The 25170-nt window shown below is 30.5% G+C and overlaps 1 protein-coding gene across 1 annotated transcript in view; it reads left to right on the top strand.

Moving 5' to 3' along the window:
* LOC105365150 (transmembrane and TPR repeat-containing protein 1) overlaps nt 1–25170 on the top strand; it is a 135654-nt gene that overhangs the window by 49525 nt on the left and 60959 nt on the right. Inside the window, exons 3-4 of the mRNA XM_011503244.1 lie at nt 21421–21494; nt 25082–25168. Coding sequence (XP_011501546.1) covers nt 21421–21494; nt 25082–25168 — 161 coding nt within the window. The remainder of the gene's footprint in view (nt 1–21420; nt 21495–25081; nt 25169–25170) is intronic.

The raw sequence follows: 25170 nt of genomic DNA, 5'->3' as shown, positions 1-25170 counted from the left end.
TCTCTCTCTCTCTCTATATATATATATATATATATATATATATATATATATATCATTCTTGAACTTCAAATTTCTCAATCTGTAGATAATTATGTCAAATTGTTTCATTAACAAAAAACAAAAACAAAATAATTTCTAGCTGTAGGTCACAAATTAAAATAGATTGAACTTTTAATTAAAATTTAATAAATTTTTCAAATATTTCGATCGATTTATAGTTTTATATTTTATTATACTTTATTTAAATTATGTTGAAAATTTTACAAAATACGTTAAACGTAATAGCCAATTCATTTTTAAATAAGACTTATAATAACAATTCATTTGATTAATAATTCAAATTTTTATGTATCTTTTTGTTTCAAATATTTTAATAAATTGTTCGCTATTTTGTTCTTATTCAACATATTAATATAACCCAAATTTATTGACGTTCTTTTCATTTTTATTAACATTTACATTATTTTTTATAAAAAAATTTCAATTTAATTTTTATTTTCCCAATTTTTACACGAAAATTCGATAGATGGAATATACTTTATTTAATTTTATTATAATTTTATCAATTAATTTAAATTACACGGCCAACTTCTTTCCAAAAGTACAACGACATTAAGATCATTGATTCAGTCAATCATAAATTAATTTAATTAATAAACGTCATTTTTATTGTAAAAATCTTATCTTATAGTGGAAATAGAAATATAGACAGAAATTATTACCTAAAACACTGAAAACAATATAATAATAAGTATATGTAATATAACAATAATATAATAATAATATAAAAAGTTTATAGCACAGATACTCGATAAATTTTTGAACGCGTAAAATCTAACAGAGGCTTAATTTAAATAATTTTGGAGACTGGAGATAGTTGAAAGTGAATTCATCGAGAGCCAGTTCAGATTAAAGCATTCATACGCATGGTCCGTCTTAAGCCTTAAACTTACTACTTATTTAATGTATGTAGATATACTATCTCATGTTGTTCCATGAAGTTTAATTGAAATTTCTGGAATTTCCCCCGGGATTTACGGTATCAAATTTTTTAAATATTTATCTTTACGTATTAGACATTGGCATGAGTTTTAAAATCATATTCACGTAATAAAATTCATTATTAGGCGTAAATTTATTATTAGATAACAATGCAATGTTTATTACTTAATTATCATATAATTATGTTGAATGTAATTTAATGCGTGTTGTATTTGAAATATCGATGGAAAATTCTTTCTTTGTGGAATTGAATTTTTATGAAAACAAGTCTTATGGATGGTAATTTGTAGGATACATAATGTTGATGAACACAATCGGATACGTTGCAAGAAATATCATTGTATTTATAGAATATAAATAGATTTTTTTGATTTTGTTATTATGGTCTACTTATGAAATTGACAAAAGCAAATATTTCGATATGGTGCAAAAGGTGTATTAAATAAAATATTAGTAAAAATTACAAATTACAAGGCTTCTTATTTGTATATAAATAAGAGATGGTTGAAAAATGTTACTCTCTCATAAATTGAAGTTTGTTTAAATTTCAGCGGTTAATCAATGCGTAATCAATAAAGTGGATTGTACGTTTAAATTCATTTCTATACATCTCAGTAATAGGCTGTTAAATTAGGTTTTTTCAAATAAAAATATTGGATTTTTTTAGAAAATGTAAATTACGCGAACGTCACATTTAATAGAATTTCCCAGCAGAGTCAATCTAAGGGGAGGATTTTTTTCTTATACACTTACTTTCTCTGCATTTACGTTCGAACGGTGGTGATTGGGGCAGGGGAAGGGGAAGGTGAAGGGGGGAGGGGATTGGGATGGGAATGTCGATGAGGAGGGGGTGGGGGTGGGTGGGGGTCAGAGGTGGCTGGCGGTAGAGGGTCGAGGACGTTAGCGATGGCGATGGCGATGGCGATGGCGATGGCGATGGCGATGGCGATGGCGATGGCGATGGCGATGGCGATGGCGATGGCGATGGCGATGGCGATGGCGATGGCGATGGCGATGGCGATGGCGATGGCGATGGCGATGGCGATGGCGATGGCGATGGCGATGGCGATGGCGATGGCGATGGCGATGGCGATGGCGATGGCGATGGCGATGGCGATGGCGATGGCGATGGCGATGGCGATGGCGATGGCGATGGCGATGGCGATGGCGATGGCGATGGCGATGGCGATGGCGATGGCGATGGCGATGGCGATGGCGATGGCGATGGCGATGGCGATGGCGATGGCGATGGCGATGGCGATGGCGATGGCGATGGCGATGGCGATGGCGATGGCGATGGCGATGGCGATGGCGATGGCGATGGCGATGGCGATGGCGATGGCGATGGCGATGGCGATGGCGATGGCGATGGCGATGGCGATGGCGATGGCGATGGCGATGGCGATGGCGATGGCGATGGCGATGGCGATGGCGATGGCGATGGCGATGGCGATGGCGAAGGCGACGGCGACAGGGAATCGTCGCTAGAACGCTAAAACGTACATTCATTATCGCTGGATATCGATTAGACTGCCGGAAAGGCTCGTAGCACTACCGGCTAAGAGTTGCTGGAGTTAACAGTGCGAGTTTAAAGTGATTTATCTCTGATTTATGTAGCTTATACGCATAGAAGAAGAAGAATAAAGGAAAGTAGGAATATCAGTGGAATATAGGGATAAAAGTACGCCAAGTTTCTACACCTTCTTTATCAAGAAGAAGCAAATAAAAATTCTTTAAATGGAGAAGGTACTATTGTCATCATTAAATATGACTCCAAAGGGAAAGGAAAATTATTTTTTCAAGAATTTTGGGCAAAAGCGCGCAGAGCCGCTATTTTGTTGATTGTATTTCTGCCCGCGAGCAAATTCCATCAAAGGAGGATCTTTTATTATTTGATATGCATCTAACCTATTCACCCTCCAAAGAAAAGTCAAAGGTTTAAGAAAAATGGAGTGTATACATGCTACATTGCTCCTGGCGAAACTAATACTATTACGAATCCCGTACTTACCGCACGTATTTATCATATAATACCGCTTCACACTCACGACTTTATAACTTGATTTATTAATCATTAATTATCGACGCGATATTTGATAAAATTAATTTTCTAATCCTGTGCTTTTATATTAAGAAGATTTATATGAAACTGAATGACATATTCATAATAATTAAATAATAAAATCATCTCAATGATACTCATAAAAATATACTCATTTTATAAAATCTACTGATCTGACTGATCGTTAATTCATCTAATTAGCAATTTATATAACGGCTAATTTTAAAACAATTTTATTTGTCTTAATGCGTGTAAGTCGGCAGGCATTTTTCTTTAGGAGAAATATTTTTAATAACCTTTTCGCTATTCAAACATCCATAGATTGGAGACATTTATTATTAAGAAATTTATAATCAGAATGAAAATTCATGCTCTTGTCTTGTTTGCCCATGGCGCAAGCCTCGTTACACTAAAATTATGAATTTTACGTCTTGGGGAGGCTATGTGGCGTATATGCAGAAAAGAGATGAAGCACAAGCGAGTTACTACATCGTGGGCTCTATGTAAATGTTTGAACCTTTTACTACGTCTCCTAGCTTACCCTTGTACATAGGAGTCCACATTACGAGCCGATAGGATCACCCTTCAAACCGCAGTTGAATCGACTGCAGCCAATCCGGTCGCGTGACCCTTAAAGCCGATATGAAGCTATATAAACTCGGGCATTTTGCCTTTTCCCGATGCTACTACACTTTCATTTTATCCTACTGTAGCTGCGTCGTTCTTAATTTAAGCAAATATTCGTTGCGTTGGCTGGCTGGCTAAATTTTTTGCCTGTGCGTTGTATTATTTAATCAACGGTGAAGGAAATGCAGGTAATGATGAGCTGTCATTGAATATTCTTACTTAACAAACTATTGTGAATTCGCTTTAATATGTTAAGTACTATTATTTGGTGTAGAGGTAATTGTGTGCTTAGTTTGGTCGTATATTTTGTTGATAATGGTGTATCGTAAGTACATTTTAAATCTGGACTACAGGATTTAAATTTTATAAATGATCGTCGACGTCGACTGAATTAGTTAGACAATAATATCGGATTTTATTAAATTGATATTTGCACAAAATCATTGCTCTGCTAGTGAGAAAATAGTAACATCAATGACAAATATGAATGCGTATTAACCCACAAACAATATTAAAACAGTAAGAAACAAATGTAATAGAAGTGATATAAATGATGAGATAATTGCAAGCTTATATTCAATTATTAATCGCTCGGATGTAGTTTCACATAGAAATTACGGGGCAATTCGTACCAACATACTTTACAATTTGTGGACATCGAAAATAAAGAATAAGCAAACTGTAACAACTAAGAGGGGGGGGGGGAACCAAGCTAATTTTCAATAATCGAGCATAAAAGTTCACGGTATACTCATATTCTTATGAGCATAAAGACTCGTTAGAAAAAAAATAGTGTCGAGCTTGTGCATTGTACGCAACTTTCGCACGTAGCAAAGTGTAAGGGACTGGGAGAAGGCAACACTTGTCTACAAGACTGTTAGTTTCAAAATCTTTAAGCTTTCGCGCGACTGTGGATAGAAATTGAGGACAAATAGAGAAAAAGATATCGAACGGTACTCATTTGCTGGTCAAGAGAGACATCTTGAATGGTCACACGAACATTTCATTAACGGATATTGCCGTAGCCGTAGCTCGAAAATGTCGTCTTTCTCCGAGCTTGGGAAGTGCTTTCTAAAGCATCGACAAAAGATATTAGTGATTGTTCATAGAGTAAAATGAGAACTTTCAAGTCAATAACGCACTATTGTTGTCTCAATTCGCTCGAGTGAACTTTTTACCGCTTTTTAATCCTTACGCTTTATATTGGAGAATTACTTGAGCAAACTTTAGAATTTTTTGCCTTGACTCGTCTTTTTATTCTCCAGCTATTTTCCTTAACTTGTACGGGGTAACTTCGGTAAAGCCGTATTACACATTTATTTATTTTTATTATTATTATTACTATTATTATTATTATTTTTATTTATTTATTTTTTTTTTCATTCTCAGACCTTGTAAAATGCCAACTGAAAAAGAAATAAAAACATAAAATTTAAATTTCATCTGATTTAGTGCTCTTTCTATATCTTTCAAATACGGCATGACCAAATTTCATTTACAAGCTTGCCGCAGCTTAAAAAATAGTCGATTTCATTGGCCGCCCTTGCCATAGAAATAAATTATTTTACTTTCCTACGTTTCAATGTCGTCGTAAATATAGTCGTATTCCAAGCACGAAGATTATTTCAGGAGACGAGTTATGCTAATAATATTATGTATGTGTTCATTTAATAATTACGTCGTTGAAAAGTGTATTGATTTTATGCAGTATAGCCGCTTTGATCCCAATGCCATCTAATTACAAGTTAGCACGCGAGAATTTCAGAAGCGAGTTAATACGAAATGATATAATCGAGTTTAACTACATGTACGTACAAACAATATGGTTATCGTGTGTCATACGCGCGCTGCGCATTCACAGTCAGACTTACTTACTTAGTCACATCCGTTAGTTGCGCTCGTAACCCCAAAAGATAATTCGTTCTACTATGCTCATTAGTTGGCTGAAACAATGAAGGATGCCGACCGCGTGTACATCCTGTATAAACGCCGTCCGCGAGTAACCCAACTCTAACGTATATTGGACTGATTCTAAGCGAATATATTACAATAAATATTAACCGAGGCTGGAATGCATATTAGCTGAAGTTACTCTCATTGTTACATTATTAATTAGTTTTGTAAATAATTTTAAGGGAGTATGTAATTGGACGTTAGTTTTACATAATTATTAGACAATTAATAGCCCGTCAAGTTTTATTTGCCAGGATGAGAGATCTTGGGCTATTATGACATAATATCAGATGGTACAGCAGATTTGTAATGGGAAAATGTTCAATAAGAGAGTGCACGGGGGTCCATTTTTCTTCTTCTTTATTTTATAAAGAAAACGTCGATGGATATTCAGAAATTTTTTGAGTGGCGTTATTGATATTTCAAAAATATTACGATCGTAATAGCATCACGTGAAATTGCCGTAACGAAAATTTACTTTCGTCTACTATAATATCATGATATTGCTACACTGCCCTAAAATAAAAATATCCAAAACTATCCCCTTCGAGAACAATTTTACCCTTTTTACATGCTCCTGAGTAGATAAAATGAAAATGTTTAACACATAAAAGGCAATAAAAATTAACGTCTAGAACGAAGTTCTTTATAAAATTTACAAATGTCTTGAGATGCAAATTTTCAATTTTACGTCTATTAAAGAAGTTTTTGTCGGAATATTTTATCCGCGAGACATTTTTGTCATTTATTAGTTTTTAAGTTATCTTGTCAGTCAGTAGAGAAAAGTTGTTTTAAGAAAAACGGTGTTAAAGTTTCAAGTACTGTTTAAGAGTTTAAAAAAAAAGAAGTAATTTATCATATTTACAGCCAGTCGCGTAGGCTTTCGTCATAAAAGTCGTTTAAAGCATCATTTGCATTCCGATGAGATATCAGAGCATTCTTCGACACTTCCTGGTGTCTTTCCTTTCAATCGTTGGCGATTATATTATTTATTGTGCCAACTACCCTTGCCGCCGTGTCGCGTATTTTTGAAATAGCACAACAATTGCGATAATTATGTTTCTCTAAGTATCACATTCCTCTCGTCCTCCTAACCCCCTCTCACCGCCCCCGACAAATTAGCACTCGTTTTATTCACTTATTTCTATTTGATAGAAGAATAATTAAATTGTACCATTTATAATTCATCCTTAATTCTGCCATTAATTGAAAAAGAATTATCGATCATTCCGTGCCCAAGATATTTCGTGCTTTACTGCTAAATCTACATCCTGCTTTTATAAAATTTCTTTTACCTCACTCAATGCTTTTTATTGAATTTATCGCGTTTTTAATGCATTTTAGATTACTTCGCCTCCGCCTAACGGAAAATCTACAATGTAGCCACGCGTGTCTCCTTTAGGCATACCTTTCGAGTTTATTTATATGTGCGTGATATAAATGATTTTCAAAAAATTCTATCAAATCATAAACAAACACGAGCATAAAAGAGAGTTCGATAATTCACAGAAATAGCGAACATATTATTCTAAAGCAAATACGTTATTTCCAATCATTACTAGCGTTCCGCTATACATAGGATGCATATAATCGATAGAACGGTGCATACGATACATACGCGAGCTGCAAATTTTTCAAAATTTTTAATTATAAATTCAAACGTATATTTAACTTATTCAATTTTCCAAAAGTTGTTTTTTTTCTTCTATTTTTTTTTCTTTTTATTATAAGTTCGTTGGTTAAGCCACACTGATATCAGTAGATGCCACCGATAAAAATTTATTCAATTATAGAAAGAGTAATAAAATAGACACGTATTTTAGTATGGCTTATTTTAGTTTTAGAACAACTGATGTTGATAAAATATTGACGAAACATGATTTATTTAAACTATATTCAAATGTTATTTAAACATATTTTAAATACAATTTTGTTATTTATTCAACATTAAAATATCTATATATATATATATATTCGTTATAAATTCTATATGATTGTTTCACTATAAAATATGATATGTTTGAAGAAATATAATACGTAAATATGCTTAAAACTAATCAAATACGTAACATTCATGGGGAGCGAGGACAACGTCGTTTTAAATAATATAGTTTTATATTTTCATCGAATGCTGCCATCAATATTTTAGTATAGTTAAGCGGTATTTTTGTAGTTAAAAGGAGCTCGGTCACTTCTGATCGTGGAAAAAGAGCCGAAAAAGAATTGAAAACGAACGGATAAGTAAATATTGAAATTCAGAAAATATTACGGTGACAAAGCGTTGTAAAAGAAACGAGCAGTTTTATATCGCCATCGCTTAGCGCTTTCCTGCGGTCACAAATAAAAAAGAACTAAAATAGAGTTAGAAGGAAAAAAAAAGAATAAAAGAAAGAGGACCTGCAATGGCTGGCATTATCTGCAAAAGCGTAGACTCGATATCTCTTGGTACTTACTCTTCTCGAACAATTCGTTTTCCAAACGAGATTGTCCCCTATGCCTACGATATACGTATATATAATCGGCAGTTCATACTGTACTATCGAGCAACGATTCGACTATGTGATAAGTTATTGCCAAAGGTCAGTTTTGTATTGAGAATTCGACCCCGGGGATATGCTCATTCTCATTAGTATTTGCTACAATACACTATACAATTATTTAATCCCTCTCTAAGAATACTTTAATTGCGCCTCTTTCATTATACATGTTATAACTGCCGTTTATATAAATATTAGTAGAATATAAACAAAGTAATTTTTTTTTTTTTTTTTTTTTAATCATCTTTACATACACTGATTAAAATTATGAAAAATGAAAAAAATTACAATGAATTTCATTGATCCATTTATGTAGTCGTATGAATAATGGGGTAATTAAAATTACTGCAGCCTTTAACATAAAGATAATGTTTAAAATTTTTAAATATTCAAAATTTGTTTTCAACGCATAATAAAATCGTATAATAAAATATGAAATTATTGCTGTCATCTGTGGTAGATTCGTTAAAATTATCGAAAAGTCGAAAAAAATTATGGTAATAAAAAAAAAGTTGAAAAATATATTATCCCATATAAATATATGCTATCATCCTAATGTTCTTATCATGAATTAGTTAATAAAATATTTATAATATAACTATATAAAATAACTAAATTATTAGCATATCACAATAGCATATGTTGCATGCAATAAAAAGGTTTAATGAATTCAGTAAATAAGAAAATAAGAATTACGAATTGAAATATGCATTTTAGTAGTCGACGAATAGAAACAATTTTTCTTTCTCTCCACTTTCTCAACATACAAATTCGCAAACACACATACAAACACGCGCGTGCGCGATGGTACCAACTAGCGTGAAAATATCGCGCGAGTGTGCGTGTGTGCATGATGCGAGTATACATCTGTACGTATACGCATAATTGGTGAAAAGGATATTAAGATCTAATGAAAAAAATTGCCTTGGGATTAATACACATTATAAAGGATTGATATTGATCTAAATTCAAATCGCAATAAGTGTGTGCGTACGTGCGGACGTGCGTGTGGCGAGAAAAGAGTATCGTTGATTATTAATTAGGCGATTAATTGCTGACTTCGGTTTATTATTATCGACAAGATAATCCCTAATATCTATATAATAATGGATTTATCTATTGGATGTATCTAAGCATCAACGAAAAATACTTGTATTTATTACTTTCTCCGCTACTTTATTACTCTATACAAATTCTCATCAGGCCATTACCAACTTTGTACGAATTATATAATGTTTTGAAGCACTCCGAACATTATTAACGCTTAATCAATCACGTATTTCGACTTCGCTGGCCTACCTACGTTTTATGTATTTCATAATAAAATACGGTCAGATAAATCTCAAGTGACAAAGTTAATTTAATAATGAAGCTTAAATTCAGTGTTACGGTACATAGTGCGCCGAGACCTCGAGGGTGTTGAAAGCTTAATTGAGCTGGGCGTGTTGTGTAAAAAAAAAAAAAAAAAAAAAAAAAAAAAAAAAAAAAAAACAAACAAGCAAATAAACAAAAAAAAGTAAAGAGAGAAAAATAGAGATGGGACAAAGAAAAAACAGCAGAAAAACAGAGTAGTGATGAAACGGCGTGAGCAGGAAAATGTGGAGGAAGAAGGGCAGAAAAGCAGGGCGAATGGAAATCGTAGATGTGTGTGCGCGCAGGTGAACGGCATTGTCGTGCGGAGTATTGAAAGCCGTGGGGGTTTCAATGGCCGAGGCCGGTCGGGCTCACTTTTTTTCTCCCCGACGCTCAGCATAAAAGACACAGACGCGAGTTTTATGTTTTCGCGCGTCATCGATCGTCAGCACCGCGCGAAATGGAATCACGCGCTGGCAATCGAATGTCAATGCGCGAGACAAAGGTGATTGTCAGCGGGGCGCCTCCCTTCGTGCGAAAAATAATACTAACAAGGTGACTCGTTTCTATGATTTTCGAAAAATTTCAACGCAGCCAGGAAGCCGCGTCACTAACAACGAACACTGAATCTGCCTTTAATTCGACCTGACAAAATACGACATTTTTATGCATTAGAATTTATCTTATTCATCTTATATTCGACGCCTGATAATGCTAAGCTTCCCAATCCTGTGTAATACAACGCTTGTGTAATGGAATGAAATTTTAAATCTTTAAATTAAGGATAAAAATAAGAAGAAAAGGTAAGGCAGATTTTTCTATTTTATGATTTTTATTCTTAATTTATTGAGAAAATGAATTTTAAATTCAATCCCCCTGTATAACAACGATAATTACTAGGTCGTATAAATAAATAATTGTTTATTTGCAAACATAACGATAATATTCATCATGTATAGCCGTAAAAGATTAAATTTTTTAATCGAGTAGATAGTGGGTGTTTAATTATTATCAAATATATTTATAAATGCTGTCAATAAGTTTATGCATATAAAAATTTGTAAAACTTTAATTGCCGGGAGTAATAAACACTATTTACGAAAATACTTAATATGACTCGATAACGTTTATAATGTCAACTATATACCTATTTCATTTATAAAACTCTTTAACTAAAAAATTAATGGAATGTATCTACGGTTTCTTGTTCCACTTATACATTGCTTTTAGCTTAGAAAGTATAAAAATTTAATTTACATGTAAAATCTCATACATCAATACTCTCTGTAACATCATCTTAAGTATTAAATCAACTAGTTTAAATCCTAAAACGAATGGAGTTTAATGCTATCAAATAAAGAAAAATAGCTTCTGATAGCAAGTAAATTTTATTCAAATAAGACGAATAATAGCTTCGTCTTTAGATGTAATAGTTTTCTTCTTAAATCTAAAAGAAAAATTATTTTATTCTTGTGCAATTGATATAAGAGTTTGTTTGATTAATGAAGTTTTTTTTTGTTTTTTTTTTTGTTTTGTTTTTTTTTTTTGATAAAATCTACATTATGAGTAAAATATCGCAAAAATATATTCTTGGTATAAAAAAAAAAATTAAAATTATTTTAAAAGTCTTTCGTTTATCTTTCAGTGAAATTTAATCAAGTTTTTTTTATTAAAACAGAAAAGAAAATCATTCACTGCATTCGCAATGTTCTTCTGATAAGACAAATTAGTAATTGTACTTCCACAGTCCTGATAACATAATTCTTAATTAATAGAAAGGAAATACTAATAATGCTTTAAAATTACCTCAAGTTTGGTATATAGAAATAATAGTTGATAAATCTCAAATAATATGACATCTCTATTATATATTTAATTTTAGAAATTAAACTTTATACTATAGAAATTTGTAAGAATTATTTCACTTATTACTTTACTTATACTACTTATTATAAAATATCCATATATTGAATTGGAACTTTATGCTTAATAATAACAATGGCAAAATATATATATATATATATATAATATATATATATATTAAAATGAAATTAATATCATGATTATATAGTAAAAATAGTAATATTAATAAGAGATTGTTTTTCTCGATACATCGTCCTAATTAAATATTGTTATACATTTAATACAATTTCCCCCAATTTGCAATGTAATTATTTGGCTTGGGCGATATTTTATTACAATTTTTATTTTATTTCTTATTATTTTAATTGAAATGACACTGGTAACACGAAAGACAGAAAAAATATCAATTGCTTTCTCCATTTTTCTTCTTTCCGAACACGTAGGAACGTACGAACAAGTTTACTAAACGATAACTGAATGCTACTAACCGATGTAGTGAAGTAGTCGTTAACATAAATTTTTTCAATTTTAACTTGTTGTTTTTGTTATTAAAAATTTGTGACATAATTTGTGTTTATTGATTTATCTTCATATAATAAATGAATAAATTATCTTTCATATTTACATTTCAATCAACTTTTTTTATACAATTTTACACAAAAACTTATGCTTCTTTCATTGTATAATTGTTTTTTATGATCTTTTTTCAATATTGAAATTGTAGTCATAAACTATGTATTAAGCTGTCACTGGATAAACTTTATAAATTTTATAGTTTCAGCCTTATTAATAATGTCTATTGGGCCTCTAGCACTTGTATTTTAAATTTACAGAGAAGCTGTATTCATAATTACTTAATAACAATTTAATAACAAAATATTTATTGTATTATTAATACTTTTAGTGACATCGTTGATATATTTTAAAACTTCTTTAACTAACGTGTATCCTAATTATTTACATTATTTCTTTTATACCATATTTTATAATTAGTCATTTAAATTCTTAGTTATCTAAGTAATTTACTTGTTTACAAAAACTACCTTTTCTTTAATACAAACAAGTATTGTCAAAAAAAAAAAAAAAAAAAAAAAGAAGAAAAAAAGGATTCAATTTATTATTCAGTGGCATTTGCAATTGTCTTGATATATAAATTTCGTTATATAGATCAATTATCCGATTACGAAGCTTGTCTTCACATTAAAAAAGATTACTATCTTAATTTTGATCTTCTTCGGTTAAAAAACATTTTAAAATCATTTGCTCCTCTACGAAAATACAAAAGCTCACTTTGTCTTAGTTTCATGTTTTGTTAGCTTATTTTGCTTTCTCCACGCATTTATTTCGAAATCTTGGCTTCGGTACAAAACTCGCATGCTCTGTTAAAGTTGTTAATCATTATTTCTATATATTTTACTTATTTTGCCCATAACTCTTTTATTATAATTTCCACACATGTATAATAATTATAAAAATCAATTAATTGTTAATTGATGATACGTATACAATATCGTACCACTGTTTATAATTCTTCCATAATACTTCGATTTCACATTTAATACGATAATTAACGATCTATAGATTCTACGCAGTCGATGCTTCTTTATATAAATTACAAAATTTTATTATTTTTTGATAAGCATTGTTTTTTAATTATTTTTAAAGTATTAAATCTTTTACGTGAAAATCAGTAGAACTATCGAATTAATTAATTTTCTATGTAGGAGAAGTAAAAATGACTTGAACATTTCTTTCAGACAATCTACTCTTCTAAAAGTCTTCAATCGTTTGAGAATATTTAATAACTATAAGGTTTCAAATGTTTTAAATGAAACTTATTATATTTCCCTTTTATTTTTTAATAAAAGCAATATCTGCTTGAAAATCTAAGTTTTTTAATTTGGAGATTTATGTAGTTAGTACTTTTTACTTAACAAACTACAATTGGATTTTTTCTTATTTTTTAAACATTCAACTTTATTAAATAGATAAATGTATTTTCTATTACGTCGCCAGAAGTTTCATTAATCTATACATCTAGCAATATGCAGATAACTTTTTCTGATAATATCGTTATTTCCTTTTCTCTTTGGCATAAAAAATGATTAAGTTAACATTGGAATTATGTTGCTTGACAATTGACATACTCTAATAAATTATTATCGATATATATCGTTCTCCTTATAATCACATTTTTATCGATCTCGTTGGTTTAATATTATACACGATACTAAGGATCATTAAATTGGAATATTTTTTTTAATTCTTCTTTTATATTTTGTTGAAAGATGCTTTTCCAATCCTGATGAATTATAATATAAACATGCTCACTTCGCATCAAGATATATACATAAATGGATCGGGTGAAATCGCTTGTGATAGACGATATATACATTTTCTAACGTGATATTATGGTCTACACGGACTCATAAAAGATCTGCGTGAATCAAATAGAGTACTGACTTTGTTTTATTCGTCGAATCCTCGTGGGAACGACGTACGTGACATTTTTCCATTAATTTGGGTCGTACATCTCATTCCATCCACAATCCTTAATCCGATTCCTATATTTAATTCCCTTTCTTCCAGATCCTTAATTGCACCTGAGTCTCAGTACCCAAAAGATCTGTGCCACGCATTCCAACTATTCTTGTACTTAGGTTTATTCTTGTATTAGCTATGCAGTTCGTTTCCATGGCAGCTATGGGCTATAACACGAAAGATAAGTTCAGTTTCGTTTGCAGCTCCCTTATCTTTTACAATATGGTAAACACTGTAGTCGAATATGACGGTGAATACTTCATTTGTCAGATACTTCGATAATAATAAATTAGTTTGCAAGATCAAAATGTTAAGTCCGCTATGTATTGTCAATTCAATTATTTTTTCTGTTTCACGCACGTCTTATGGCTGCCAACTTTTCCCTGCCTTTGCTACTTGTTTTACTTTCGTAACTTTGTCATCGTCTCATGTGTCTATTCTTCAAGTAATTTTTCTTTCATTTACTTGTTTTCTAACGTAGCGTATCTCTTCAAAACGTTTTTTAAATTTTACAAGAGAGCATTACCCAAGAGGATCCTTTATTTTTATCCATCATTTTATTTGCCTTTTATCGATTTTTCTTCAGCGATTTATACTATAAAAATTCGAATATAAAATGTGCACGTTTCTTGCATGAGAAAATATCATACAACCGTGTGTGTTATCAACCCTTTGGCCATTAAATACTCGCTTCTTCAATATCAAAATTCTTTTTATTTTTCTTAGTCGAAATTACTTACAGGCCGCTTAATTAACTGTCCTAAAATAATTAATTAAATACATATTTTCCCCTATCGAATGTCATAAGAATTGAAGTTTTAATCATTTTTCCCGGCTTTATTTCATTAAATGTCGAACATTTTATCTTATCATGCTACAAAAACAGTGGTTATTGAATTAACATGATTCTTCTTATTTTATTTTTTGATTATTGAAGCTTTATTATATGCCTTGAATTTTCTTATTAAATAGTTAGAATACTTTCATAAAAAATTAATTATTTAGGAAGTTTTGAGGAATACAAAGCAAAAGTTATTTAGTATATTGACAATTAATTTTGAACTTACAATGAAAATTGTTCTCGGTATTAAACTCTTCGTATTGAAATTCCACCATTATACAACAAGCAAGAAATTACAATTGTGTTCCGAATGAATGAAACAAAAATGATTTCTTTATATTAAGAGCTAGAAGACTTTTATAATAATCATAGCCATTAATATTTATTCTGATTATGTAATCGTGGGAGACGCAAAAATTCGCGATAATAATATTAAAATCAAATCACACTCGCGCCATAAGAATCGTAATAGGGAGTCTTAAGCGTTTAAAAAATTTATTCCTTTTTATGCAAATCCAAACTTTCGGCCTTTTCCTATACCGAACGCTTAATTTCACAATAGACACTACGATGATGATGGGAACCCGTATCGTAAAAGGAAACTCTCGACCAAAGTGTACTTCCACCGGCTTATCGAGAAAGAGAAACGAAAAGGAGCCTCGAGCTACTTTCTCATACACGCGGGTAAGAAGTAGAAAAAGAAGAAGAAGAATAAGGCGAGGATTTGGAAAAGGCGCGTGAGTATTAGGCAATCCCAAAGGACTTGCCGCCTCCTGTAATCAATTAGGGCACACGAAAGCCGGTAAGATGGTAATAGAGTTAAACTAAGTATGAAGTGGAGCAAACTATGATGGCGGGAGGGAGGGGGAGGGAGGGGGAGGGATGGGGAGGGAGGGGGAATGAACACATGCGCACTGAGTGTCGATGCAACCGATAGAATGTAAATATGTTCGAGATCTTGAAGACGGCAACTCCCAGTGGGAATGAACGACTGGGGAGAAAGTTCCTCGTGGCACTTAGGCGCTCCTTAAAATCCTTCTTAATTGTTATTGGCCTATCTTACACAGAGGTATATGTGCGTATATGTGCGTGCGTGCGTACGTGCGTGCGTGCGTGCGTGCGCGCTTAAAAATATCGCGACGGCCATTGCACGAAAGATAATAGAATAGCGGGCGGTGAGCTCGGCTCGCAATTACGCGAGAATAAGCGACTCTCCATTTCGTGAAATTGGATTCGCGGACACTAGGCCGTCAGCGAGATAAATCTGCCTCGCGCGCTATATCAGGCGGGGGTGTCAGTCAGTACTCGGCTCTCGCTTGGGCAACACCGACCCAGGCTGATTTATCGTGGCAGTCTATGCCGTTATCTCCGTTATCTTAAGTAGAGCCGAGGAATCTTCTTTGTCCTGTGGCCTCCTATGGCTTGACACTGACGAATCACACGGCTCGCTGTATATATGTAGGTGCTATTTTTATACCTTCTCCTCTACTTAATAAATATTTTTTAATGAAATCGACAGAACGAATCGCATGAAGTTAATGGAAAGTTGCATGTTTTTTTTTTTTATTTACCATCGCATCTTGTCAGAGCGGAATTTCAGTTGTACGCGTATTGACCGGCATTTGCTTATTTACATTAAAATGCATTTGGCGGATTCCACTTATTCGAATACTCATTTATTAAGCTATAATTTCACATCGTAAATATAGCAGCGCAATCGAATTTGTTAACAATTACGTTTGCTCGTGCCACGTACAAAATACTTATATAATTGATCAGCAATTATCGCGTGGATGCGTAATATGAACGATATCCCTTATTACATATACATTATTGTCCTCTGAATTCATTAAAGTGTTTGCATCGATAACAGTGCTATTTAATAATATTGCTATATCGTAGAAGAATTTGCTAGGTTACTATGAATCGATCCCTAAAGAGTATGGCAACGCAAATTTATCTAAATTGTTTCAACGAGTCTTTTGAATACTGAAAAAGAACAAGTTCTTTTCTCAAGACAATAATGGTATTTGTAAGACGAGTGAACACGGCCTTTTTTAAATGGCAGTGAATTTATGACAAGAAAATCATTCGTTTAATCCTTAAGTTTAATCTGTATATATTTATATGTAAAGAATATAATGATAAAAGTTATCATAGCTTTAATGAGTAAAGATACACGCGCGCACATGTATACATAATAATGTATTAAATATTTTACAACAATCATAAATCTTGAATATGCTATTGGAAATTCAGTATGGGATTTAATAATTTACAAGTAAATTATTAATTTCAATCATTTTGTTATGATCATTCATTGATGTAAAAATTTTACATTAATTATTATTATCCCTGCACACAATTAGGCGAATAAGTGTATTTTAATAGATAGAAAATTTAATAAATAATATACCGGGTCTAACAGATGCATATAAATTTAATAATATAAGCATTCGTATAATAAATCATTTATAGCTTATGAGAGACTGGGTAGAATTTTAAAAGAATCAATTCGTTAAAAAGAAAACATTAAGAGATATATAAAATTTTATTAAATATTATTTGAAATTTTTATTAATATATTTATTGCATTTTTGATTGTCCATATTTTTAAATGAGAAATTTTTAATTTTATTATTTTTTATACTAAATTTAAATTATAATTAAAACCACAATTATAGAATTATTTTAAATTCTATTGTTTAAATTATTTTACTTTTTTTTTTAAATGCCAGTTATTCAGAATAATTTTCAAAAAATTTTCAAAAGAAATATTTAAGTATTAAATTTACATATATTTAGTTTTTATTTTGTATGTACACTAATATATAAAATATTTAATAAAATTAATAAAATACTTGGCTCTAATTATGTAATAAAATGAAATAAGAACTGTTAATAATTGTTCTCGTTTAATGTTGAATATTTTTTGAAATGAAAAACAAAATTCATGTTGCCAACTTAGTATATGAAATTTCGCAGAAAAAATTTGCCTGCACGCGATAATATAATTTTATGTAATTACAATTGTACTTACAAACAATGGAAAAAAGCGAACGACATTTGATATTCTCAAATATAAGACATTAAATAATAACCATAATTTTTTATTTTTCTATGTTTTCTCCTCGTTCTATTACCTTTAACTTTAAATAAAGTTTAGCCAAGTTATCGATCAGGTTTCGTATCCATCAATGTTCAATTCTCAGAACTTGTACGTACAAATTTCTAGTTCCTTCATTTCTACGTATATTTATATATCCTCTAACAGTGTCCACCAACTTCTCACGTCGTCCATCCCTAATTGTGCACCTTCAGCATTTGTGGGTTACAAGGATCAAGTTTTCACTCTTCTCGCAATTCGCTACCATCGCAGATAGGAGTGCAAGTAACGTTTAAAGTCCAACTTGCAATGTTCAATGATTCTTAGTAGGCTCGGTAAATGCCGCTCCTGACTTATAAAGCTGGATCCTTTGAACTATTCCTAAATAGAAGCTTATTTTATTTACTAACTAGTAAAATCCTGCAACATTGAGACAATTGTTATTGACGAGACAAAAGATAAGAACTTATCCATTGTCTCATAGTGTAGTCCGATGACTTGATTTCTCCCTTCGTATTTCCAACTCTAAAAACTCTATAGAATTTTATGTTTATGTATATTGTAATATGTAAGCATAATTATTCACTAAATTCTGTTTACAATGCCATTATGTAATTATAATATACCGTCATTTGGAAATAATATGCCACTCACTGGAATATTATTACTCAGATTGAAAACTAATTAAAAAGTATGCTCTTGAGGAACTTAGAAAACTTAGGGAAAGTATTAAACAACTTTACGACAATCAATAATTAGATATTCTCAGCTATAATTGAATTGGAATAAATGTCAATATGGTGCTTAAAAACTTTAGGATGTTTCCATAAATAATAATGTTAATACCAAGGAACTAGTTAATCAAATTTCAATAATATGAATATTACTTCTAATCATTATTCTCGAAAGGAAAAATATTTTCATTATTGTAAGATATTCTAATCAAATAATTTATATAAAATATTATAAGTATTTATTGAAATTATAGACCTATATTTAAATCTGCAATAATTAATAAAAATAACGATTTTTATTTAGGATCTAAATATATTTGGATATAAATCAGTATATTTATTACTAATATTCATCATATTTTTAATATACTTTAAATCAAAGCGCATTTGCATAAAGTTTTAGAATAGTACACAAAATAAGACGATATATTAATCTGTTATATGATTTTGAAATTTTAGTTGATCCGATGATTAATTAAAATTAAATTATTCATTCACCGTACCAAAATCCATTTGATAATTCAATTTGTCTACTATTATATTAGAATAAAAGTTCGTATATCATATGCACAGAATTACCACAACTCATCCATAAATAAACAAGTCAAGCAGATACTATTTCGGATTAAAATATATGAGTCATAAGAAGGATAACAAGAATATTGACTAAAATACAACTTATAATAATTTATCAGTAGTAAACAAATTATTTTTTACTATTCAAACATTAATATTATTTAATGATTGTCTACGTTAATAATAGAGGAACTTAACTGATATTGTAATATCATAAATATAACATGTAAGTATGATACTTTAAAGTAAATACTTAAAGATATAAATTTTCCAAACACACATATTAGGGTGAAAATTTCTATATTGGGTACAAATTTAGGCAAATGTATTTACTTACCATATTTTCTTCATACGAACTCATATTCACGTGAAATGAGATTTTATAAATGCGCTGTACTACATTATTTTTTTTTTTTGTGTTTAATAATTTTATGTTTTCTATACCATAAGTAAAAATCTGTAAAAGCGGTATTATCATTAATACATAAATTAATGTATAAATTTTGATTACGTCATACCAGAAAATATATTTGAAACGTTTATGTATTATAGTAATATTTATTACTCTCTTAGGTAACTCTTTTATATTCTTACTACTTTTCTTTCTCTTCAAGTATCACCTAAAATTAATAACAATCTGATAATTATAACACAAGACTAACATTATAACTTATAATAATGAGGCCACTCTTTAAGCGTAACTTTATCGTTACTAAAATTATTATATATAAATTGAATTCATCGTAATTGAAAGATAATGAAATGATATAATGATTAATTTATTGAAAGATCTATCTATTATCTATAATTTTCAGAATATAATTTGTATATTTTCTTAGAATAACTGAATTAACACTCTAAAATTTTAAATATTAATTTTATAAATGTAAAGTTAGTGAGGGGTACATATATGTAGAGATAACAAGTAAATTTAGAAGTTAATAACCGGTAAATTACTGTTAACAAAGTACTTTTACTTCCTTCGTACTGAATAAAATCTATTTTAATTAAATATATAAAGTTATGTAAATTTTTTTTTGTATTTATAATTGCAATCATTTAAATATATAATTTCTATTTCTTTTAACTCTCTGAATAAAATATTTAATTTACATTTAATAACATATTTTCATCCGAGTGTTTTCTTCAATTAAAGAAAAAAGGTAGTCATTATATATAAGTGCATTACGCAATTTTCTTGTGCACTTTACTTAGTCAATAGTTTTAGAAATATTTGAAATTATGAAATTGTTTAACTTTCAATTTAAAATCGAATCAAATAAAAATATCTAAAATATATAGTTCAAATTATCAAAATAATTAATATTTATTGAAAATATTATATAAAGTTAGTTTCAGTTTCCAAAGTAAAATTTATATAGTATTTATTTATATAGTATAATTTATTTCTATAGTATATACATATACAATGTACATATTACAATAATGTGTATGTGTAAAATTTATATAAAAATGCAGATTGAATTGTATTGTAAAATATAGACTTATAATTTATTTCTATAATTTAATGTTAATATGGTTTTTCCGTATATGACTATATATACATAGTGCATATATTATGATTATTATATTATATTACATGGAAATATATATGTTGTTGCACGTTTTATTGAAATAACATATTTATGAATCTTATCGCTTACTTTATTAATGAAGAATTTCTTGAAAGTGGAATTTTTCGAGATACTTTATTAGATGAAATATATTAGTGCCGAGGATAAAGATGCAAAATCTCACCTAATGTAATTTTTATCCTTTAAAAAGGCTTCTATTTTAAAGAAAAATTACTTACTTACGATTACGTAGTGATGTACTCTAATTGCATTTCAAAAGAAAATAATTCTTCTTAGGAAGAATTCTGCACTGAATAACTATAGCGACATTCATACATCTCATTTTTATGACATTTTTTTACATTTTAATAAGATTATTTGCAGATTACAATTTACTAAGCTGTAAATATAGAAATTTGAAATATAATAAATAATGATTATGTAAGTTATGTATAATACAATTGCAATATGCTAATAACTGTGCCTTAATTGAACGACCAATGATTCGGAAAATGAGCCGTTTTATTTAGCAGACACAGTCTCGTCTAATCAATTATGCAAAAATTTGTAATAATCGCTAAACATAACTACCATGCGATATAAAAGTTCCTCTAAAATAATCGCAATAAGAAAAATTAATTTATGTTTCAGGTTACCGGAATTGTTGGAAGAGCCGATGTTCTTGCTTGCATTTTCTTCCTTTTATCGTTTCTCGCGTACCATGGGTAAGTTCGACATATCGTAATTTCTCGAAGAAAAGTGTGCGCACATTCAGTAAAACTTTTTAAAACAAGTTTCGTCTACTTTATAATAGTTCGCTAATGCATTCATTAAAAAAAATTTAAACAATAAAAAGTTTCAATGTTTTAATAAGTAAGTAAGTGTTCATCCTTATATGAAATAATTGCTTCATTCGCAGTCTAAGGAGTGGTGGAGCGAAATTCTCTATCATAATATAAATATTTGATAATTAAAAAGCTCAAAAATTGCGTAAGCCTAATAGAAAAGTATTATTTTTGGGATATTCGTTTGCGTTGTGAAGCAAGCTTACCGCTTAACTCTAGCGCGGTAGTTCTGGAACAACAAAAAAAAAAAAACAAAAAAAAAACAAAAAAAAAAACGAAAAAACATACACTCTATCAGCGCCACATGATTAATAATACACAATGTATAAATAAAGGAAGTGTCTTAAGTGACTCGGGGACGAGCATGCGCGTAAGAGTTCATTCTCCTTATTTAACACTCGAGTTACCTCCGATCTCCCCCTTTTACTCCAGCTTTGCTAATAATTGACGTTGCACTGGATGCGATAGCGTGTTAACCTCCTTACGTGTGCCCCTTTAATAACCTCTACGAGAGAAGGTCTTCAATTTCCTATTCTTGATGTATTGCGCTGTTTTTTTTTTTCATCTTTTCTTTGTTCTTTTTCGTCGGAAGCTCTCAGAGACGGCGCTTAATGGAGCGTAAGGATGTTCAATGTGAAACGCAAGAGTGCCGGGCCACCCGGTAAATAAGCCTCGGGCGTAATATGTAACGCCCTCTTGTGCAGCCTCGACAATCCTCGATCGGACTTATTTGCATTCGCTATGCTCTAACGTCCTGATGGGGACATCCTTTCGACCTCGATTGTACCCGATGCCCGGGGAGCGATGGATCACGAATAGATGCACCGGAACAACGAAGAGGACTTTCAAATCGACGGTGCAATCTTAACTTTTCCGCGAGAGTGCAACGTGGGAAGGCGAGAGAGAAGGAAGTGCTTGAAATGCGTGAAATCGTTTAAAGCGCACAAAAGGCACCGCACGAATTTTACGGGAAATCGTTCCCGGTTAAATTTTCTGAAAGTGTAATTCGATGTAGTTAATGGTGCTCTGATGGAAAGTTTCAAAAAATATCTTTAATGCATAATGTCGTTTAAACTATCCCTTTGTTGAAACTTTAAAATTCATGAATACAACTAAGTTAAAATTTGAAAGTAGGAACAAGAATAGAGGGCATTGATACAAAATTGTCTATTTTTATTGTAATTTCAATTGAAATTTCCTTACAGAGTTCTATCAATTAAATTCTTTAATGGTCTTCTACTTTTCGGCCTGCTATCCTTTATTATTAAGAAAAGCTGTTACATTCATTATTTATAATGGACTGCTCGTGTTATGACAGTTTTTAGATTTCTTAATTTTTTTTTCTCTTTCTTTTTAGTAAAATATTACAATAGTCCATTGTCAAAGTTTTTTGTTTATAAATAACCTGAACTCTGGGCCATATTCCAATACTTTATTTACTACGTATCAAACAATTTTTATTTGATTGATGTATCGATATATTTCAATTAAAACTTTCTTTTGATTCTCGTGGTGTACTCTACGGCTCATAAAGTACTAAATTAAACAATTAGTAAAACTGCACCTATAAATATACCGTTCATTTCTGACTAAAATACCGTACTATATTTTTTAAAATAGCAACGAAGCAACATATTTATTTGTTTTTTTCTTTTTGTTTATTTGTTCTTTTATACTACACAACTGAAATGTAAGATAAGAATGAAAATTGGAATTTATTATTTTGAAAGAATAAATATACAAATCCGAGAGTATCAGTATTCCGAAGATTACCGTTAAAATGGTGAAATTTTATTTTTGTGCCCCAGACGTCTGACGAATTTTTAACGTCATAACCAAAGTTAAGCCTCCTACATCCTTCTTCAAAAACTCGTATAAATATATGTTATTTTGTACAGGATTTATGCATTATTCAAGCTAAACAATGTAAAAGAATACTTAAACTCTCAATTATAAATAATAATAATAATAATAATAATAATAATAATAATAATAATAATAATAATAATAATAATAATCAATTATAAATAACATAAAAATTTCTCAGATTTCTCTTCATCTCGTATATACTGAATCAAGTAGATATATTTTTCAGTAACAAGGGTTGCCAACAACTATAAATAAGATTATAATTGTTTAAATACAAGGAGAGTCGCATTAATTATTAATTAAATTACTAATTTACAGATTAGACTTTGCATTAAGATTTTTATACATTAATGAGTGGGTAAGTCTGGTTTAAAAAGAAAGAATCCGTTTACTCGTAAATTGAAAATTTCATCCTTCTATAAATAGAAATTTAGCTATAAATTTCTACAAACTATTAAAAATTGACTAGTTATAAATGTGCGACATTTATCGAAATAAAACAAATAAATAATTATTTACTTAATGGGTCTACTATTACAGGCTATGTTGCGATGAAAGTTATCATTTAATAGCAAAATATTATTAAACGGAAATGGTTATTAAAATATATATAATCTATATAAATAGAAGGCGGGATTTCCAATTTGTAGGTACGGCGACGGCAGCAGCACACAGTCAGGCGCGTTCGTGATGTATATCGTCGAAGCCTCTGGGGTGGGGAGATGATTCGCTTTGAAAGGGCCTTGCGGAGAAAGAGAGAAGGACGAACGCGCAACCAGAGAATGAGTGGATGCATAAGAGAGAGAGAGATATAGAGAGAGAGATAGAGAGAGAGATATTTAAGCTATTTTGAAAATGTGGACCGGGGTCAACATTTCAGTATTTTAAACTAGTATAGCGAATATAAATTCAGTAGCGCGTTAGGCGATTAATTTCAACGAAGGTAGGGCGACACGAATGTTCCATTTGGGAGATTAAAACGATAGATTGAAGCGATAGCGAAGCGGATTCATCTAGTATCAATTCTCTCCTTTTCTTTTTCAAAATGTTGCGATCCTTGCTTCGGAATAATGATGTAGCACTTAGCCATTGGAATGGAAAAGGATCCCTAAGTAACGTTCGTACAAAAATGTTCGTGTCTTATTAAACGAATTCAATTCAATATTAATTCTTACGAATACAATCGCTTAGTATAATAGAATAGTAATAATAATATTAAAAAAAAAAAACATTATTGGACGAAATAAAGTTCTAAATAATGATAATTATACGCGAGGAATTGAAATGGACTTGTAGAAATATCGTTGTACCTTTATAACGATTAATCAGTTAGATCTTTACTTTTTAGATTTTTTCAATACTTATTGATAATTCCTTAGCTAATATTATATTCCCAAAATATTAAGAAACTATCAGTGATGTTCCAATAGAGATAAGAATATAAGCATATAAAGAACATTGCACGAAATTACGAATAAAACAATTCAATAATATAATAAAACATTCGATAATTGCTTCACTCTTATCTAGTCGTTAATTATAGTTGTAAGGATAATACCTTCCTTTCTGTTCACTAATCCAGCATTTAAAAATTTCAGACAGCAAACGGCTTATGTATGGAGCAGCATTGGCTTTGGTGCACTGTCGATGCTCGCTAAAGAAACCGGCGTTACTGTTTTACTGCTGA

This window comes from Ceratosolen solmsi, unplaced genomic scaffold, assembly GCF_000503995.2.
Source record: "Ceratosolen solmsi marchali unplaced genomic scaffold, CerSol_1.0 scaffold45, whole genome shotgun sequence".
Lineage (NCBI taxonomy): Eukaryota > Metazoa > Arthropoda > Insecta > Hymenoptera > Agaonidae > Ceratosolen > Ceratosolen solmsi.
The sequence above is the reverse complement of the archived record's forward strand: the minus strand, read 5'-3'. Positions and strand labels throughout refer to the sequence as shown.